This window comes from Homalodisca vitripennis, chromosome 5 (assembly GCF_021130785.1).
Source record: "Homalodisca vitripennis isolate AUS2020 chromosome 5, UT_GWSS_2.1, whole genome shotgun sequence".
NCBI lineage: Eukaryota > Metazoa > Arthropoda > Insecta > Hemiptera > Cicadellidae > Homalodisca > Homalodisca vitripennis.
In genome coordinates, this window is record NC_060211.1 from 178,196,763 (window position 1) to 178,218,772 (window position 22,010).

The 22,010-nt window shown below is 34.9% G+C and overlaps 1 protein-coding gene across 2 annotated transcripts in view; it reads left to right on the forward strand.

The window, feature by feature from the left end:
• Positions 1–22,010, forward strand: part of LOC124363237 (protein saal1) — a 104,782-nt gene that overhangs the window by 37,273 nt on the left and 45,499 nt on the right. For both annotated transcript variants that reach the window (XM_046818408.1, XM_046818409.1), the window contains exons 3-5: positions 647–802; positions 7,135–7,411; positions 10,803–10,895. In XM_046818408.1, coding sequence (XP_046674364.1) covers positions 647–802; positions 7,135–7,411; positions 10,803–10,895 — 526 coding nt within the window. The remainder of the gene's footprint in view (positions 1–646; positions 803–7,134; positions 7,412–10,802; positions 10,896–22,010) is intronic.

Genomic DNA, 22,010 nt, shown 5'->3' on the forward strand with positions numbered 1-22,010 from the left:
CTTTTTAGGTCGAAATGACCCTTTTTAGCTTTATCTATGATTTCTGAACTTATGCACACATTATGAGGACTCGGGAATCCTTAGATTTGATTGTGTGTGTTCCTTTTTCATATTAATGTGTGTTCTCATGAGTAGTGCAGATGTGTCTAAGCTAAGCAACATTTCTCTTTACTTGTAGAAGGCTGAATTAAACTGGGGGTTTTTCACTTTCCAGATTTTATGTATATTTTTGATCAAACTCTCTTGACTGGAGGTTTCAATATATGCAGATTCATCTCGGTATGAAAGAAAAGTTAAAGAGAATAGGAGGTATCATAGTTTTCTGTGTGACAGTTGATCCTATAGTAGGAGATTAAAGGAAAAAAGCTGAGAGAACATTATAGTATAAGGGAAGTCTGTTAGTTTAGCTCAGTCTGGCCAGAAATAATTTGAATAAAGAAGTGTAGGACAAAATACTTCCCTGGTGTATGTGCGTTGCTCTTAGAGGGAAGACTAAGTATGCTTTAGACACGTTGACTTGTGCATGTGAAGAAGAGTGATGACCTCTGTGCATGTGACCCATGTGTTTGATATATTCAATTTGTTTGACTTTGATATGCTATGCAAGTTCATAGTGTTTGCTTATTCTTATCGTAATTAATTTCAGTATCAAGAGGATAAGTGGTCAGAAGATTTAGAATCAGACCTGTGTGTGTTATGGGACATGACTGCTACTCCAGCTGTTGTTTATTTTCTCATGAAACATGACTGCCTCAACATCCTAGCTACCTTAATACAATCTTCATCCAACCCACGACTTCTGGTTAGTATCTTGGTAAATCTCTAGGCTATTAAAATCTACTTAATCTTAGTGCAATATAACAAGTGTTTCAAATAGGAATTTACAGGATTCAGGATTAGTATAGTTGACTGACTTTGCAGTGTTGGGTACTCTGCAGCACCACCACCCCTCTGTGTGATTGGGGGGCGGCTTTGAGTCTCGAGTCAGGAATTAAAGTTATTTTTAATCATAGGTTTAGGATTAATTGATAACTGGATATGCCTCACACCTTAAAATTGCCCATCTGAATATAAGATCTCAGAATGTGGGCACTTTAATATGTTTATTATTTAGAGACTTGAGAGTCTTCAGACAAGGCTACATCCATGCAATATTGTTACAGCAATGTTTGTATTCAGTAGTGAAACATTCCAAAAGCCATTAGACATATGCTACTATTTCATTCAAATTGGGACATTGTGAAATAATATCATTGACATTAGACTGCAAGTTATTGCTGAACGAAATGTTTAAAGTATGTAAGTAGTTTTTACTAAACTCATGGGCCACTCTCCCTGGCCAGCGTATATTAAAAACATTGAAATCCTTAAGACATGTAAGATACCACGTGCATTGAAAAAAGACCTTTTAAAAACTAATCCACGTATGAAATTTCTAAAATATCAAATCCCAGTTTTCAAAGTGCTTTGGTTGAAGCAGATGAAGCTTTGTCATTAAAATGACCACATTTAACTTAAGAAATTAGGGAAAACACTCTAAAAGACAAAAACGCTGATAACATAATTGAAGCCTTTCACAGTGAATTGTAAGTTTAAAAAATATCTGGAAAATAAATTTAAGGGCAAGGAAACTTTGATTGATGAGTTCACTGAACTAATGGAGAAAGAAAAAAAAAACGTCATGAAAAACAACAATAACGGTCGCTATAGAATTTATCCAATCCATTATTGATTCAGTTGACAGAAGAGAAAAAGTAATTGGAATTTTTTTAGATCTTACCACAGCATTTGATAGTGTCTGTCATTTAAAGTTAATAAGGAAATTAAACAGATTAGGTATATATGGAAAGGAGCAAACATGGTTTGATTCCTATTTAATAAACAGAAAACAATACTTAGAAATAGAAGAAACAATTTTTCACAATAAAAGTCATTATATAAGGGCTCATCAGCTGCAGACACTGCGGCATGATATGCCCCAGGGGTCTATCCTGGGATCTCTATTATTTTTATGTTATATAGGGGGTTTGCCAGGGGTGATAGAGGGGTTGGATGGTGCCGTATGTCTGTATGCTGATGATTCAAATGTTTTTTTATTTTTTGGCCAGAAACTTGAGAATATTGAAATTTTATCATATATAGGTCTAAGTAGGATTAAGGATTTTTTGGTGAAAAATAATCTTTTATTAAGTTCAGATAAATCTAATTATATTTCTTTTTCATCTATATGCATTGCGACAAATGGCAAAATTAGTAAATTAAATACACTGAAATTAATATATTTCTTATTGATCCACTCACATTTAGCTTACGGTATAAGCAATTTAGATAGGCTGTTGGTCCTACAAAAAAATCTTTGAGAGTCATGAAACATTAAGGATTATCTTTTGAGGAACATTTAAATTAAAAAAAACAATTAATTAATTTAAAGAAGAATTGAAGATAAATTGTTAAAATGTAAGTTTTATTATTTAAATAAACCAATATTACCATTTTTTTATTTATATTTTAAAATTAATATTAGTATTTAGTTTTACTGTAGAAGCACTATTCTTCTACAGTAAGCACTATGACTAAGAGAAACCCATTATGAAAAAGCAGGATCAAAATTCTGGCAAACACAGTGATAAAAATGCATTAGTTATGAAATTAAATTAAACTTTATTATGGCAACATTTCAAAATTCAAAGGATGAATTCAAAACAGTATTATCAATAACTGAAAAACTGTTGGTATTACAAGAAAAATCACTTAAGAGACAAAATAATCAAGTAATATTCTTGGATGCAGTATTAAAAACTGGTAAAAACAATTCTGAATGTAGAATACAGACTGTTTAGGGAGAAAGAGAATCGAGGTGCTGAAAAGAGAGCTCATGGAAAACAAAACGAACTACAGTTGTTCCAACAAAAAATAAAATATTATGTGTAAAAAAGTAAGTCAATGGACACTTCTGATAATGGCGATGTGAATGAAATCTGGAACGACTGGATTCACACTGCAAGAAAATCAGATGCTGAAGCTACTTACATTCAAACAAATCACATTAACAGTGCAAGACTACTGGTCACCAAATCCGTTTAGTCTGTAAATATTCTACATCATCCTATGAAAACTCGCATACTGGCTCCTAAACCTCCTTGTACCACCTGCAGACTGAACGAAACTCTCACAGATTATTAAGAAGAGATTACATAGGAAGAGATAGAGAATTCTCAAATAATAGGAATTTGAACCTGATTGAAACCTTTAATGCAGGACCCTAAGACCAAACTTTATCAGTTAATGACATAGGAGGATCCAAGCATACTTCCTTTGATAAAAAATCAGAACCTGAATTGAATTTTACAGAAGGGATCCAAAAGACATCACCACCAGTTGATGAAACAGGAGGAGCCAGCAAAACCTCCTTTGATAAAAAAATCAGAACCTGAATTGAATTTTACAGAAGAGATCCAAAAGACATCACCACCAGTTGATGAAACAGGAGGAGCCAGCAAACCTCCTTTGATAAAAAAACTTAACCTTACTGAGACTGTTTACAATAAAGCCTAAAGACAGAACATTATCAGGTGACACAGGAGGAGTTTACCAAACCTCCTTCAACAACAAACCAAACCAAATAGAATCATCTCCGATAGTAAAAAGGAAAATCAAAACATTACATCAAAGGATTGCCTGACTTTAAAACAAAATAGGCATTTAAAATTAACTGTATCTGAGGGGGAAAACAGTAAAAAAAGTAACTGTGGATCGATGATGCTTAAATAATAGAGATATTTTTGGAAACATCAATATTCACTTGTTATAAGATTCAAACCAAAATAATTTTATTTGACTTATAAAAGCAATATGAAATTATGTATTATATTTCACTGTAATAATACACCATTTTACCATATAGCAGTAAATAACATTCATAAATAAAACATTAGAAATCACAGAAGAAAAAATTTTTTTCTTGAACAGTAGGTTTGCAAGAAATAATTGTTTTACCAAAATAAATTTTTTAAATACGATCTAGAATTTATAAGTTGAAAAATATATGTATGTAATATATTAATCATTTAAGAAATATTCTTAAAAATTTTAACTTCCTATAAAAACATTTCAGTTTAGTTACCTTTTCATTACTGTTATTAAATGTTTCCTTGTTGCCATCATGTTTACAGATGGATTATTTTGATGTGAAACGGTTTGCGCATGTAGTGGTGAGGGGAAGTGTGGGTAGGGTGGGTAAGAGGAGTGGGACGGCAGGTGCATCTGGTAGGCTACTAGCACTTGCAGGCATTGGGCTGATGCACGCCTAGACTTTCATTGTACTCCTTTAACATTACATGACTCCAAGACATTGCCCATTAAGAAAATTAAATATTATCCCAGTCATGCAATCATTGTCATTGATAATTCGTTGTTCATTGCTGGAGCAATCAGCATCACTTCCTTCGCTGTCACTGACACTGAGCTCACTTTCATTGTCTTCCCCCAAGCTAATAATAAATCTCTCCGTGACATCATCGATGATTCGTTGTTCGTTGCTGGGGCAATCAGCATCACTTCCTTCGCTGTCAATGACACTGAGCTCACTTTCGTCATCTTCCCCCAAGCTAATAAAAAAATCTCTCTGTGACTGATTCGTTGTTCGTTGCCGGGGCAATCAGCATCACTTCCTTCGCTGTCACTGACACTGAGCTCGCTTTCATTGTCTTCCCCCAAGCTAATAATAAATCTGACATCAACGATGATCCTTCCACGCCATAAATATTTTTCCTTCACCTGAAAATTGAATATTTTTCTTTTTTATGTACTCTTTTACTGTGGCCCGTATAATTTCTAATGGGTTGAGGTCAGGATGGTATATGGGTAATCTTACAACATGGAGGCCTGCTTCTTGTAATATATGGTCTATTTTGTAATGTTTAAACAATGACTTATTACGTTTTATTTGGTTATAGAGTTCAGGTTTTAACATGACTGAATTGTGACTAATATTTTTCTTAGCTAATTCTTGATCATATATATAATTTTTTATATTTAACGATGTTGGTGCCGTATTTAACTGTACATTATAGCAGGGTGTGTTGTCAATAACTAAAACACTATTCGTCTCCAGATTTGGGAAGAGCTTTTCTCCAATCCATTTCTTACAGTTTTTAAAATTCATATCTTGGTGAGAATCGCCTGTCTTTTCCAAATTCAAACATGTCCTTATTAAAGACGAACCCTCCTTCCCCACCAGCATGGAGAACAATCACTTATTTCCCTTTACTTACTGGGTACTTTAAACCCTTAGTTTCGCTTTCTGTCCAAGTTGTAGAGACCGCAGAAGAGCTGTGAAAGTATGTTTCATTCATATATACAATGTTATGACCTGCTTCATGAAAATCTTGAATTGCCCTTAAATAATTCAATCTCATATTCTGAATATCTGATTTTACTATTAGAAGTTTCCTATTATTTTCTGCCCACTTCCACTTGAAAAAAGTGGAAAGTTGAAAAATAATGTTTTGTAAACTAGATACACATCCTTCATAATGTATTCTTTCTTTCATTACCCTTAAAATTTCCTTTAGTTTTGGCCTATCATCTTCTGTTACGAAAATTCTTTTATTACTCTTGTCATTTATTAAGATCATCCAAATCATTTTTCGCCTTTTTCCTTGGTTTTTTTATGAGGAGTAGTGAATATTTACTTTCTTTTAAAACTCTATACATAGTGCTTGATGATTTTCCACAAGCATCACCACTTTACATCTCAGCTGCTTTCCTGACATTCCGGGACACTGTTTTACTATATAATTGTAGGCGTTGTATATTATTTCAATTGCTTGGCTATGGATAGTTGGTTTTTTTACCGTTTTCGAAACCAAGCACGTGAGGTGTCCATAGTAACTACTGAGATTTATGTTTTTGGTCTCACTGATACATACTACCCTCGTGGACCAGACAGAACCGCGCTGTCGGTTGAGCCACCTGGGCCACGCTGCGTACAACATTTGTCCTCTACGCAACCTGGGCCCGTTTCACGTCTAAATAATCCATCAGTACTCTTAAGACCAGTAAAAAATTCTGATATACTTGCAAATTTCCTGCCCTTTGACCTTGTTGTTGGTTTAGTTAGCTTTTCATTACTGTTATTAAGTGTTTCCTCATTGCTATCATGTTTACCCTTAAGACAAGTGTAAAAATGTTGATATGCTTGCAAATTTGCTGCCCTTTGACCTTGGTGGCCCAAAATCAATAGAGGTTTTCCTTGGACTGAGTTTCAAGTCTCTATGACTAACAAGATTTATTATATGTACGGATAAATGACAAGGTTTACAAAGTACCCGTCAGACCCTCAATGTTACATATGAAATGTTGACAGGAGATCGTAGTGGGCATTGTGGGCAACATGTGCTGTGTGCGGGAGGCCAGGACAGTGGTCAGTGAGAACTGTCAGACCTAAAATGCTAGATATGAAATGTTGACAGGAGATCCTAGTGGGCATTGTGGGCAACATGTGCTGTGTGCGGGAGGCCAGGACAGTGGTCAGTGAGAACACCCAGCTACACAGTATGCTGCTACAGTTGCTCGTAAATGACAAAGTTTACAAAGTACCCGTCAGACCTAAAATGCTAGATATGAAATGTTGACAGGAGATCCTAGTGGGCATTGTGGGCAACATGTGCTGTGTGCGGGAGGCCAGGACAGTGGTCAGTGAGGACACCCAGCTACACAGTATGCTGCTACAGTTGCTCGTAAATGACAAAGTTTACAAAGTACCCGTCAGACCCTAAAATGCTAGATATGAAATGTTGACAGGAGATCCTAGTGGGCATTGTGGGCAACATGTGCTGTGTGCGGGAGGCCAGGACAGTGGTCAGTGAGGACACCCAGCTACACAGTATGCTGCTACAGTTGCTCGTAAATGACAAAGTTTACAAAGTACCCGTCAGACCTAAAATGCTAGATATGAAATGTTGACAGGAGATCCTAGTGGGCATTGTGGGCAACATGTGCTGTGTGCGGGAGGCCAGGGCAGTGGTCAGTGAGGACACCCAGCTACACAGTATGCTGCTACAGTTGCTCGTAAATGACAAAGTTTACAAAGTACCCGTCAGACCCTAAATGCTAGATATGAAATGTTGACAGGAGATCCTAGTGGGCATTGTGGGCAACATGTGCTGTGTGCGGGAGGCCAGGACAGTGGTCAGTGAGGACACCCAGCTACACGGGATGCTGCTACAGTTGCTCACTTGTCCGGACCCACAGACTCTGGTACAGTTGAGTCGCTGTCTGCAAAGCTTTACCTGGGACCTGTTGCGAGGTGATGCTACTCTTGTGGCAGACCAGCACTGGCTTGAGCGCCAGGTTGTCTCTGGTCACCTTTGCTCTTCCTTGGCGTTTATTCTCTCCAGTTCACTTAATGGTTAGTGAGCAACTGACATAAAACTTTTTAGAATTTATGGCCGTGCTCCTTTGAAACAACAAAATTGATGTCCAACAAAAGTTGAAAGGTGTTACTTAACCCTCGAGCTGGCAGTTGAAATTTCCTCAAGTGGCAGGCCATTTTGAGGTGTTTTTGCAGTAGTATTGGTTTTTATTTTTTTTTAAAATATAATTTGATTATAAACCTATATGTATTATATATCACTGTTTTCACAAGAAAAATTTACTTTTTATTCATAGAAATAAAAACCCAAAAATATAAGAAATTTATCACTTTTTTTACTAAGTTTGTTTTCAAAAAATAAAAAAGGTATGTAAAAGTGGTGGGGGTGCACCTTTAAAAGACATATTGTGTGAAAAAAAAATTTCCAAAATACCCAAAATGTTGAAAATGTTTTATAGTTTTAGAAAATGTATAGTTTACTACACTTTTTTAAATTAAAAACAATTATGAAATACTCTAATCTGAAGATAGTACAATACGGCTAAATTCGTTGCTATGGATACGACTGTGTTACAAAAAATTCATCAAAACCTTAATTATTACTCGAAAAATTCATAAAATACGTTAAAAGTAAGCCTATAAAAATAAATAAAGAAGCTTTATATCATGATCATCGCATATGAAAATGATCCTAAAGCTAACTAAAACTATCATAACACTGCACATAGCCTAGAACACAAAATCTCACTAATATATTTTTTCACATATATTTCTTCATAACATGACAAAATAAACTGATAAAACACAAATACGAGAATTTATACGCATAAATAAACACACTTATTACATAAAAACACTTATTTCATGTAATAAACTTACGTTTTTAGATGGACAAGAATAACGCGACCGGGGTAACAATACAACAAACAATGGCCGACTGTTTACAAACAACTCTCGTTTTCAATATGTCATACTTAAATCATGGCATACAAAACAAAACAAAATACATCGATCAAATCAGCAACTATTTCTGATTCCAGTGGTATATGAATCATTGCAGTTTAGTTCGTGTATTGATTATAAAAGATGTCAAACGGGCCGTGTCAAATCGACTGATTTTCAGGCGACTGCCACTACAGAAACATTAATATCGACTGATAATCAGGCGACTGCCAGTTGTAGGGTTAAACTGTTGTTACATGCATATCTTGTTTTTGAGGCATTTCTTATTTGACATAAATTTAGGCCTAGACTCTAAAATAGTTCTGCACAGTTAACCCTGGAAGTGTCTATCAGAATTTCTGGCACTTTTATGCAATTTGAAGGCTCTCACGGTAAAATTCATAAAACACGGTTTTCTTATTTAAGTATAAAGTGTTATACATCAATGTTTTTGTTATAAAACGGAGAATAAAACTAAATAAGTTTTAATAGGAAATTTTTAAAAATAAAAAAATTATGCCATGTATCGTGACTATAATTTTATGTGTGAAAAAATTATGTTACATAAAACTATCCTCATCTTACAAAAATTTAAGATGAATAGAACATGTAGGATAGCCAAATTGTAGCAAATTTAGTTATAAACACAAAAGTATATAGTTGTATTGGTTAAAAAATAAAAAAAGTGATAACAGTTAATTATGTTTATATAGAAAAGTGCAAATTTGCCATTTTTCAGTTGCTAGGCAACACAATGAAATAAGTGCTATCAAACAAATATTCAATATGTTTCTTGCCTTTTTTTATGTTTGATGATATAGAGCAATATATAAAACAGTTTTTAATTATTTTAGAATTGAAAAAAAAAAACAAAATATATTTACACTAGGTTTTTGGTTTTCTCACTCTGAGTCACTTGCTTCTTCTGGCAGTACATCAGATTCCATGAGAATATTATAGATATCACTAGATCTACATGGATCAGCCATTACTAGTTTTAAAATTAAACTAATTATATTAAAACTGGACACAAATCACGTATACGCACTCCCGAACAAACAAGAAATGATTTGTTTACAACCAGCAATCTCTGATACGATCGAGCCCAATGACAGCTTATAAAGTTAAGCTGGTTGCCACCTAGATACAGCACAAAAGATCATCAAAGACCACTAAACATTAAAAGCAACTCATAAGCAATAGATTGATATATAATTTAAAGGTCTGTGACCGGTAATATGCATTTTATCAGTATATTACGAATCAACCCCGTTAGTGTCGATTGCACTTTAGAAGTAACCTCATCGACACCAAATGGGTTGACTGACACTTCCAGGGTTAAAGATTTAGTTGCAATTCTCTTTGCAGGCTTCCTTGATGGTTGTAAAACATTTTGGCTGTTTGCACCAATGGGCACATTTATATATTGGTAGCCCTAACTTAAGGAGTCTTAAGATTTCATTAGTAGAGGGCAAACCCAGATTTAACATAACATTTTAACAGGATAGGAAGAGCAGGCTTACCTTTACCGGACTGGAAGGTTATTCTTCTTCTCCTTAACATAGAGACAACAGTAACACATACTTTGTTCAAGTTGGTTTTTGATAGTAGAAGGATTGTAAAGGAAACAGGATTTTTCTGGCCATTTGTTATGTTTCATTAATACAATTCAGTAACACTCTTCTTCAGGCAAATGATTAAATTATTGTATGACTATAATCTGGTCTTGTTGTTCCTGACTTATGTGTGTCACAATGTTTTGGTTTGTTTTGTTTACTTTAATCTAGATTGTAGTCGTACATTAGTATATATTTAATAAATACATAAATAAATAAATGGATATTCACGCTCACTTGTTACTTTGTTAGCCACAGAGAGATTCAGTTTGAAAAGTCCAGTGTTGCCAAATTGCAGAAACAAAGAGGTTACACTTTTACTGAGTCTATTGTACACTCAAAACTATACTGAATATATTCACACACAATACTATATCTACCTACACAGATTCTATGGTTCATGTTACCAGTTTTTTTTAAACTTCATGAGTATCAGAATTTGTAACCTTGGCTCAATATATATATATATATATATGAATGATATTATTTGTTTATTTTAACTTAGATTGTAATTATGTGTTAGGTTAGTTATTCACCTGAGAAAGAGATCACATTGCAGACTCTTCATCAAATGTTTTTGTAATGAGTTAAAGAATTAGTAATTATACAAAAATTTATTTGTATTACCTCTTTTAATATGCATAATATTTGGTTGTAATTATTAAAAACATTAAAAAACACAACCATGCTGGTAGTCTTTAAATTTGACTACCTATATAATTTTGTTCAAATATCATAACTTTAATTTTGAAGACTTAGATTGCTGTTATGAAAATAAATAACATTCAAATTGATATATGCTGTATTTATAAATATGTTTTAGTTGTTTAATTTTATATTTTCCTAAATTATTCTTTTATATTCTTCAGAAGAGCTGCTGATGGCAATTTTAGACCTACTCAATACCCTCTGTGGATTGGAAATCAATGACAAAGATTATAGCCGATACTTTGCCTCTACAGGTAAAATGAAATTTAATTTCTTTTTTACAATATAACTAATGCATGCAAAGAGTATACAAATCTATAAATTAGATTAGTGAGATTGAATTATAAAAATACATGCTTAGGTTATAAAATTTAAATTTTACAAATTAAAGTAATAATGTGTAGTACGAATAGAATAAGCAGTATTGCAAAAGTAAAAATACAATTATCCCTAACTGTAAGTAAGTAACACCTAATTAAGAGGCGACCAGGAGCAAAGTGGCAAAGAAATGAATCTAGATAACAAACAAAAGTCTCATGCACTATAGCATAGTAGAAGGAAAAATCACATATATTGGACAGTCACATATAAATAATATCACATGGTGTAGGGCTAGAAGTTTAGTGCCTATATCTGTGATTTCATTACCTTAGATGCCCATATGACCAGTCATTCAAATGAATGGGAATGGGGTATAAATGGAACTACTGCAAACTGGTTCAAAAGTTTTTTAACAGGAAGAACCCAAATAGTTGAGCTAAAACACACAGAGAAAGGAGTAACAAAATTAGTGACATCAAAACCACTACCAGTGATAAGAGGTGTCCCACAAGGCTCTGTGCTGGGTCCTGTACGTTTTATCTTGTTAACAAATTACTACCCAGAATATCTGGCGGAATATAACGAAACACTGATGTATGCAGACGCTACTGTTCTCCTTCTCAGTGAAAAGCTCCCTGACATGCTCGATGTCCGTTCATCAGTGGCATTAAATATGGCTATACAATACTGCCATAGTAATAGCCTGGTTGTAAATGAAGACAAAACCCAACAACTGGTGTTTGGCAGGAAAAGAGACCAAGTTGGACGACTTCCATATATAGAAGTATCAAAAGAGGCCTCTATTGAGTATGTACTGGCTATAGACAGTCTAGATCCCCAGTCTGGCAAAGATGGGTTTACAATGGTCAAGGTACCCAGATAAAGAGATGATGCGCACAGCCCTCTTCTGCAACCGGAGCATCTGTGAGCAGCCAGGCGCATGGCCCCACATCAACAGCCCGTAGCTTAGGTGGTTATGGAAGAGTCCATGATAGATGGTGACAAGATGCTCCATCGTAAGAAGGAGAGTCAGTTTATGCAGCAAAAATGTCACACGGGCCAACTTCGTGTACACGGTCTCAATATGTGCACTCCAAGACAGCTTTGGGTCGAGATTGAAACCCAAAAGTTTAGTTGTGTTTGTTCCCCGGCCAGTTGTTTGAGTCAGGTTGCACATCTCTTGAGTTTTGTCCGTATTCTGTATTCAGCTTTAACCTATTTGCTGAGAACCAATCTTCAGCCCTGGCAAAGATGTTGGCAGCTTGGAGAGCAGCAGATTCAGGAGTATCACCTCCAGATAGAATGGTCGTATCATCTGCAAATAACACTAAATCACCAAGCAAGCTGATATTGTTGATGAAGATCAAAAACAGAATTGGCCCAATAACAGATCCTTGTGGAACACCGTGGCACACTTGCAGTGGTATGCAGTTGGCCCCCCTAACTGACATCACCTGCTTACGATTCTGCAGATAGGACTGTAGTAGTCGCAGTACCTCCTGTTGAACTCCATAGATCTCCAGCTTTTGTAATAGCATTTCATGTGACACACAATCAAAAGCTTTGCTGAGGTTGTGCTGAGGATAAGAACTGTAGAGCCCCTTTCCTCAAAGGCGTTGAGAATCCTCGAGCTAACATGTGATAGCACTAGATAGCAGCTTGATAACAGGCCAAAAGTCATATGTCCCATTGACACTGTATGGACAGTTGAACCGCATTTCCAGGTGGAACTGAGCTAACAGAAAGTAAGTATACTTTGTATAGAACAAGTTTGAAAAGTTTCAGAGACCTACCGCAAGATCGAAGAACGTAACAGGCGAAATAGCCGAGCACTGCACGATTGGTCGCAGTCACTGTCGATCTACCCCCACGAAATCCGTGCTGAGACTCTGAGAACAAGTTGTTGCGTTCAAAGTGGTCGACCAGTTGGTTTTCATGACAGTCTCAAACACCTTCGCCAAAGCAGGAACCAGGGATATAGGCCTGTAGCTTGATATTGACTCAGGGTTACCCTTCTTGAAAATAGGAACTGTCTGAGAAATCTTGAGCACCTCAGGGAAGATACCTTGGCTTAGACACAAATTTATTACAGCAGACAAGGGATCGGTTATCTCATTAATTATAAATTTAATCATAGTTGTACTCATACCATACAGATCCGGGCTAGGTGAGTCCTTAAATTGTTTAGTTATTTTTATAATCAGGGCTGGTGTTTTGGGCACCATTTATAAAATATGGCAAGGTTGTTACATAGGCCTATTTCATTTGATAATTTGTTAAGACTGTCTCTTACAGAATCGTCACTTGGGATCACTGAGCTGACAGTTCGGTCCACCTCATTGAGAATAAAGTTGTTAAACTCGTCTGGGCTGGCTGTACACTTCATTGCTGGTTTACATTTGTTTGTTTGGTTAACCAAGTCCCATGCTGCTTTGCAACGGTTATGAGCATTCTCAATTTTTAACATGTTGGCCTGCTTCTTTCCCAGATTCACCTGTTGCCGATAAATCTTTTTAGCTCTGAGGTATAAGGAGTAAAACCTATCACTCTCAGCTCCCACAGCCACTCTCATCCTGTCATATAAGGCTATCACAATTTTGTTTAGATTAGCAAGTTGAGGACTGTAGTACCAGGTGTACTTCCTCTGTAACTTTGGACCTTTAGGAGAGTTTTCGTTTTTATTATTAAGTCTACTCATTCATACCGGGCAAATTCTATCAAAAATGGCGGTAAGGCAAAAGAAAAAAAGCATTGAATGCATCTTCACTGTGTTTTTCGCAAATGACCTGAGTCCAATTCACTTCCTGTACTGCCATCTTAAGCAGACATAAGATAGCGTCATTGACAGTCCTACTAGTTCTTAAGTAGCTATTGTACCATAGAGATTGGGCAGAATTGTTCATTGTATCTAGTTTCAAATCCACAATTACTAGGGAGTGGTCTGCAATAACTGGATCTCCAATTACAACACAGTATTCCCATAAATTTAAAGATCTGGCTACTGAGTTCAGTGAATACTGGCCTCTAGTAGGCTCTCTAGAAGCAATAAACAGGCCATGGCTTTTAAAAAGATAATCCAATGTATTAGATTTGTTGCAATTAACATTTAAGTGTATGTTAAAATCACCACCAATAATAACAAGCTTGCCAAATCTGGACAGCTGAACAAGGCAGAGTTCGAATTGTTGATAAAGTGGTCCAGATCCCCAGAAGGTGAACGATACACAACAGCAATTAACAGGGGAAATTCTTTGACCTCTACACAGCTAAGTTCAATATTCAAGTCACTGGTAATGTTACCCAGATCGATAGGCGAAGTGTTCAAGCTATTTTTAACATATATAGAAACCCCCCGTTTTTGTGATGGGTACGACAGTAGACTGACCTTAGGGTGAGGTGTTCAATGCAACTATAGCAGTCTGTCTCATTGTTAACCATCCAGTGTTCGCTCAAACACAGGATGTCAGGGTAGATACTATCAGTAAAAAGTGAGATTAGGTTAAACTTTGATCTCAAACACTGAACATTTACATAGCTACTCTTAGATCATCTTTGCTATTAGGTTTAGGCCTAATTAAGCTTACATTGTTTTGGTTAAGAGCCTGATTAGGTCCACTGTTAGTGAGATTTACAAGGTATATTGTAAAATACAAGGTAGGACGTCACTTTGGTTTAGCTCTCTAAATTCATAGTCATCTAGGCCTAGTTGCTTCAAATAGGGTCTTCTTGGATGAAAGGTGACTGGGCCTCAGATTGAACAAATTAAAAATGAAAAGGGTTGTGGAATACTAATACGTAAGCAGGATTGTCTGGTTTTGCTGAAAGATCGTGAAGATAGTTAAGAGATAGTCATTATCTGTGTATAAGAAGGACTTTCTTGGTCTTATATTTTGGAATTATATAATTTTTATAAATCATAAGATATTGTAACATTTTCAATTTTATCTAGCATTTTTAAACACCAATAAAATAAAATAAAGAAATTAATTCATTGAAAGAGAAATGGATTAACATAACAAACAAAGTCTCACTTGCTGTACAACGGAAGAAGGAAAGCATTTCTTACACTTATAGATCATCGTTTTCCTTTTACACGCTCGCTGCGGGCCACTGTCCGGACAGTACCGTATCCCTTGCCAAAACTGCAGGCCACTGTCCGGACAGTTGTGCGACCAATCGTGCAGTGCTCGGCTATTTCGCCTGTTACGTTCTTCGATCTTGCGGTAGGTCTCTGAAACTTTTCAAACTTGTTCTATACAAAGTATACTTACTTTCTGTTAACTCAGTTCCACCTGGAAATGCGGTTCAACTGTCCATACAGTGTCAATGGGACATATGACTTTTGGCCTGTTATCAAGCTGCTATCTAGTGGACAATAATTAAATGTTGTTCCTAATTCCTCGCTCCTTATTGAATAACCAGTGCTCATTAAAATCTAGGCGTTGTTTACGAATAATAATAATAATAATATTTATTGTCATATTAAGTTTTTGCACTCGTTGACAAAGTCACTTTAAAGCCAGTAGCCAAGTCAATAAATAAATACATGTTTAAGTACTAAAATATAAGACATATGTAAACACATCCATAAAATATAAACAATTATCCTTAGTTAGCTATATAATTAAAAATTAATATGGGATACAGAAAAAATTCATCTACAGAATAAAAAGAATTGTTTGGAATTTTAAAATTATAAAATTTATTGCAAAACACTTTTTTAGGATATATATTTATTAAATTACGTAATTTGTAGTAAATTTGTAGTGAAACAACCTGGTGGCTACTAATGGTTTTATTTACTCTGCAGAAATTGATTGTAGTAAGCCTACTTGCCTTACTCCAATCAAGAATATTATAGCTTGGATCAGCATACTTAATTTTGTTAGGATATTGAAAAGTATACAAATCTAAGTCATATATGTATAAGTTAAAAATAGTTTGAATTTTTAAGTTTATAAATAAAGGTTTACAATGTTCCAAAAAACTAACACCATATCTGTAAAATTAATATTTCATCTATCCTGCTCTAGTTTCCATAAAATATTAAACCATATCTAAAAATTTATTAGAATTAAGAAAAAAAAAACGGATCTAATATAATTTGTTTCAACACAATTAGTAAGTTTTTTAATTAGAAAAATAACCCTAGATAATTTTGAGGTAATGTAATCAATATGAGAACCCCATGTTAAATTTTTATCAAAATTAACTCCTAGAAACTTACTTGATTTGAATATTTATCTAAATTATTATCAATACCAATAGCTCTTAAAGTAAAAATTAAGTTTTGAGCTTTATGTTCATTTAAAAGAAAAACCGTTTGCTTTAAACCAACCCGATGCCTTATCCAAAGCACCTTGTGCCAAGATATTAAGCTCACCAATGTTTGAATTAATGTTGAGGAAAGTAGTATCATCTGCATACAAGATTGATTTATAGTCAATAAAAGCTGGAAGGTCATTTATACTAATTAAAAAGAGAAGAGGACCTAAAACCGATCCCTGGGGGATACCATATTTAATTGTAAGTACCTGTGACCAATCACTATTCACTAGAACCTTCTGCTTCCACTCAAAAAGATAAGATTTAAAAAATGCAAGTTGCAAATTTTGAACACCGTAGTATTTAAGTTTTAACAGTAATTCCGAGTGATTTACACAATCAAAGGCTTTGCTCAGGCACAAAAGGTAGCCTGAGCAAAAACCTTATTTTCAAACGCTAGCAGCACTTCGTGCACCAGCTTATCTATTGCATCTACTGTGGATTTACCTTTTCTAAATCCAAATTGAGAAATACTTAAAAGATTATTTTTCTCAAAATAGACACTTAGCTGATCAAAAACCAAAAGCTCAAATGTTTTTGATATTACAGGAATAACTGAAATGGGTCTATAACTTTCAGATTTATCTTTACATCCCTTTTTAAAAATTGGACTAATTCTTGCAATTTTGAATTCATCAGGAAAGATTCCTTCTAACAGGCAAAGATTACAGCAGCAGGATAGTGGCAAAGATATGTTATCAGTGATTTGTTTTAGGAGACTTTTGGACATTTGATAAACATCATTACAATTGTTAGAGTTTTTTAATCACTTATTTGCATTAATTACATCTAGTGGTGTTATTATATTCCAGGTAAAATGTACATTTGGAACAGGTTTCTCAACAGATGCAAGCAGCTGCTCTGAGTTAGAAGGGGCAGTGCCTATTCTGTCCTTAACCCTTTTAACCCCAGCCATTTTTCAATGGACTTGCCAGAAAGCCCATGGCGATAAGGGTCCGTAGTGCAGAATTGAGGAAAAATACATCTAGTTTTCTTATTTTTGAAGATAACTTTTAGGTTTTTGTTTTAAATTGTTCACAAATAAGTGTACTCTTAGATGTAATAGTTAAAAAGTACTTTTACAGAATGATTTGTTTTTTTAGCGTATTTATACATAACCATATTATTAACCAGCTACATTAAATTATCGAGACGTCCGGTATATCGGACGTTGGGCATTTTAGCTAGACCACCTCTGTCCGATATATCGGACGCCGGGGCTAAAAGGGTTAATAGTCTCCACTGAATCCAAAAAGTAATTATTAAAAGTGTCGGGGGATATTACTGAGTTTTTAAACTTACGGTACTAACATTATTATTACTTTTAATGATATTCCATGCCACTCTGCATTTGTTACTACTACTTTCTATGACATTTGTATTAAATTTAATGTTAGCTTCTTCAATACTTTTTCTGTAATGGTTCTTCAAGTAATTGTATATTTGTTTAATTACATGGAATTCCTCATACTAAGACGTCTAAGAAAATTAATCTACTTTTCATAGCAGCTAACACGTTATTGAACCAGGCATTATTCCTTTTTTTACCAGTTGGAATTAACTCTTACTGGTTTAGAGAGATGGTTAATATTGTTTGTCAATATATAAAAAATGACAGAACAGACATTCTGAGCACCGACAACATGAGAGCTCAAAATATTATTCCAATCATAGCATCCCAATCTATCTGTTAACTTGGAGATTTTTTGTTTATTTAAAATAACTTTAAGAAACGGCATACTATAGGGTATGATTGTTTGGTTTTGTGAAGTAAAATCAGTGATATTCAAATTCAGTGTGAGACCACAATGGTCCGAATATGGAAAATTTAAAATACTACAATTTAGTACATTATTTCTATGAGAATTTACAAAAATATTGTCAAGACAGTTATTTTTTCGAGTAGGCTTAGTATTCAAATGATAAAAGTTATACTGTCGCAAGAGATTAAGGAATTGGTTTGAGAATCTACCACATTTAGTTACATCAAAGTTATAATTAAAGTCCTGTCCAATCACAGATGTATAATTTTACCATTTTGTCAAAAACCGCAGCAATTTTTCAAAAGAGCCAAGAAAAGTAATTGGGTTGCCTGGTGGAGAGTGATATATAGTTAAAACAATCAATTTTAATATATCCACAAAAACAGCTACTGCCTCTAAATCCAACTCAGAACACAACTGACCAACATCACACATTCCTACATTCAAACTCTTATGTGTAAGTACTAAGGAACCTCCTCTAATATGTTCAGTTCTACAATATGCACTTTTACAAAAATGGCCATCAAGCAAAGCTGAGAAAATTTCTACTTTGTTAATGCTCAGATAAACCAATTACGTCCAAATTATTAGATAATAAAAAAATTTCTAGGGTTAATATTTTGTTGAGTAGGCCTTGAATATTTAAAAATAATAGATTTAAAGTTAAGTTCTCAGATTTATATGCCAATGGTGACTTTTGATTTTTTTTGTTTTGTAGGTTTACTACTTTTGATAGGGCTAAATATCCTGCTTATTTATGTTTAAGGGTGAGGTTGTATACAAACTATTTAGTTAGTATGTAGTATTGTTTGCACTGCACTCTTCTACCTCAATTACACACTCATTAAAACTAGACTGACTTTCAGGGCTACACTAAACACTGATACTGAGACCTGGGGGATGTTGATTCACGAACAATGGGGCTGGCTCTTGCAGGAGAGAGTGTAAAGGTGTTGGTGTCTGTCATCGGCTCCTTCTCCTGTGTGGCAGCAGTTGGTAATTGTGATACAATCAGCCTCCTCAGGGTCTCCACAAACTTATCATGTTCAAGTCCCCTCCAAAGAGTTCTTCTTGCCTCTTGGTCATACGTAATTACTTTCACATTGGCCCCAGTTTTTGTGTGGAAATTTATGATGTTACTGACAAAATGCTGTGGCTCAATAAGGTCTCTCACACAACCCATCGCAGAGCAGATCAGAGTTGATAAACCTTGGGATTTGAAATCATGCTGTAGCTGATCAAATGCTGCATTGTAGTCTGAAAGTTTGGGCTTGTCAAAGTAGTTTTAGTGGCTAGGCTGTAAATAGTAGGTCCTTCTTTAATTTTTTGCTTAGCCAAGTTGTCGTATATGAGGTCATTCAAACTTTTCTCTAAAAGTCACAGCCACTCCGGCTGACATATGAAAATCTGATGACACAGAATGTGCTAATGCAATTGATAAAGTAGTATTCTTGACTTCTTCGAAAACTTCCCTTATGTCGGCTTCCACAACAGTTATTCCGCCCTCTTTGGGTAATAAAGATGGACAAGGGGTGTTGAGGGTAGAATGAGTTTTATTTAGATTATTATTTTTGTTGATGATTTTTACTATCATTTCAGCTACTCTTGATTTACCAATCTTGTTCATATATTGTAATCCATGATTTGTATAAAGATGGCGAGGTAGATGGTGGAGTGGTAGCACAAGACAATTTCTGTTAGCAGCAATACTTTCAATTACCCTATTAATTATAGAAATTTTCAAATCCAAATTGAGGCTGGTCATGCCTCATTGGTAATGTAGCTAGAATCAGATTCAAACCATTGGACTTATTGAGCAATTCTTGAACCTCATTCAGGATGGGTTTTATACCCATAGTTTCCATATTGTTTGTCCAGCTATGATAAGGACACTGTCATCTTTAGTAAAGTTCTTGCTTAAAACCTTTCCAGCGTTATTGACGCGGATCCGCGGAGGGCCACTACAAGCTCAAAACGTCATTGCCGTGTATCCGCGTTTTTGCATTCTTTATTTTCTTACTGCTATGTTAGTTGAATATTTTGCTGCTAGATGGTTCTAGTAGTCATGCGACATACAGACGGGTTGCCCCGCCTCGAATTCTGTTACAATGGGAGTGGCAGTTGCTTCTAATTGGCCAAACACTGTCTAGCGGGCGTGGCCCTGTGCCTTTCACAAAGTCATTGACGGGAGCTCCCGTCAAGGCATCTAGCCAGTTAGTTAGTGGGAAGCGTCCGGTACACGCATATGTATTTTGGTTATCGCTAATTTTCTGTTGTGTTCTATTCTTTTTAAAGTAAATTATTCGTATTATATACAGCAGTTTCCAGTATTTATTTAGTGTTTTTTACCATTATTCGTGTGAATGGCAAATCCAGACGATTCGGAATTTGAAGATTCGGTAATTTTGAGCAATTACTTGGTCAACCCCAAATTTTTTTATATTTTATTACGGTCATAAGGATGTTATTAGAAAGCAAGAAACATAATTCAAGCCCCACAAGGCTGTCCTACAAGTTGCCGAGCGATAAGAAGGTTCAAAGTCCACGCGATAACAGTGGCTTGCGGGAGACGCGCGGAATGCCAGTTGTGACAGCCCGCCACCAAATAAACACTCTTTGTCTACTTTTGTATTTTTCTAATTTTATTGGTTTGTAATATAGTATATGTTTATCTATAAAACTGTGTTTCATTCCCATACTTACTGAATAAATAAAAAAAATATTGGTGACAACTACACTGCTATTCTACGATATTCTCAAACGTTAAAAATTAGCCTAGGAAATCCAAAAAGGGCTAAACAAATTTTATTCACCGTTAAATAACTCTATTTTGACATACAGAAAGGAAAAAAAATTTAACTTTACACATTGGAAATTTTAAAAAATTGTAACTTTATCAAAGATCAGGTCTAATTTTTCATGACGCTTAAAGGGTTAAGGCTGTAATGTCTTCCACCACCCCACTAAACTTTGCTCTGGGCCGAACACATGAAAATACGTTGATTGAAGATCTTTGCTGAACCACTGAACTTAAATTTTTTCCATGACTATCAGCCATGATGAGAAGTTGTTTCTTGATTGAAGCAGCTGATGTTGATACAGATTTGGGTGTATGAGTTTCTACATATTTTTTTGACATTTTTACAGGATTTTTATTTAAGAAGTGCGATGTTTGGGTGGGTTTATTATTTAAAATTACTATTTAATTTTCTCTTAAATCATCTTCAACATCATCTTCTATTTCTAGAATTTTAAAAGGTTATTGCTTGTCAGAGTATGGTTTTTTATGGGAGGTGACATGTGTTTCATTTCTTTATTCAAGGATTTAATTTTGACCTCTTTGAACTCAGAGTTCTGCAAGGGAGGAAAACAGTGGAGACATTTTTTATTTATGGCTGATTCATTGTGTTCGTCAATATTATCTTCAAGTTTTAAAATAAGTATTTCTTTTTAATTTAATTCTTTTTCATATGCTTCCAGTTTAGTTACAAGCTCTTCATTAATGTTGTATTCTGTACTTTTTTATTAGTATTTGTATTTTCCTCTTGTCTGGGGTTCCTATTGAAATGCACACTTTTGGAGACAAGTAATTCAGTTCCTCTGAAATATTATTTTTTAACTTCATATGCAGCTCAGCCAGCTTCTCATTTTTCTTGAGAATTTTATTTTCCAACAGCTTTATTTGACCGTTGAGACTGGCTATCTCCCTTTCAAACTTTTGACTCATCTCTTCAGCTTCTTCCTCTGCCATGCGTAGGGATGATTCCGTTTTTTCCTTTTCGTACTGTAGTTGACTATTTATTTCAGATACATCATTCATGCTTTCTTCGGCAGAATCAAAAAACATGGCTGACTGACTACAGTCAAAGTGAAGTGAGCTCCAAGATAGATGTGTATTTAAGTGGTAATAATCCAACAAAATATTATTTACTTGTGCACAACACCTACCTTGGACCAAAA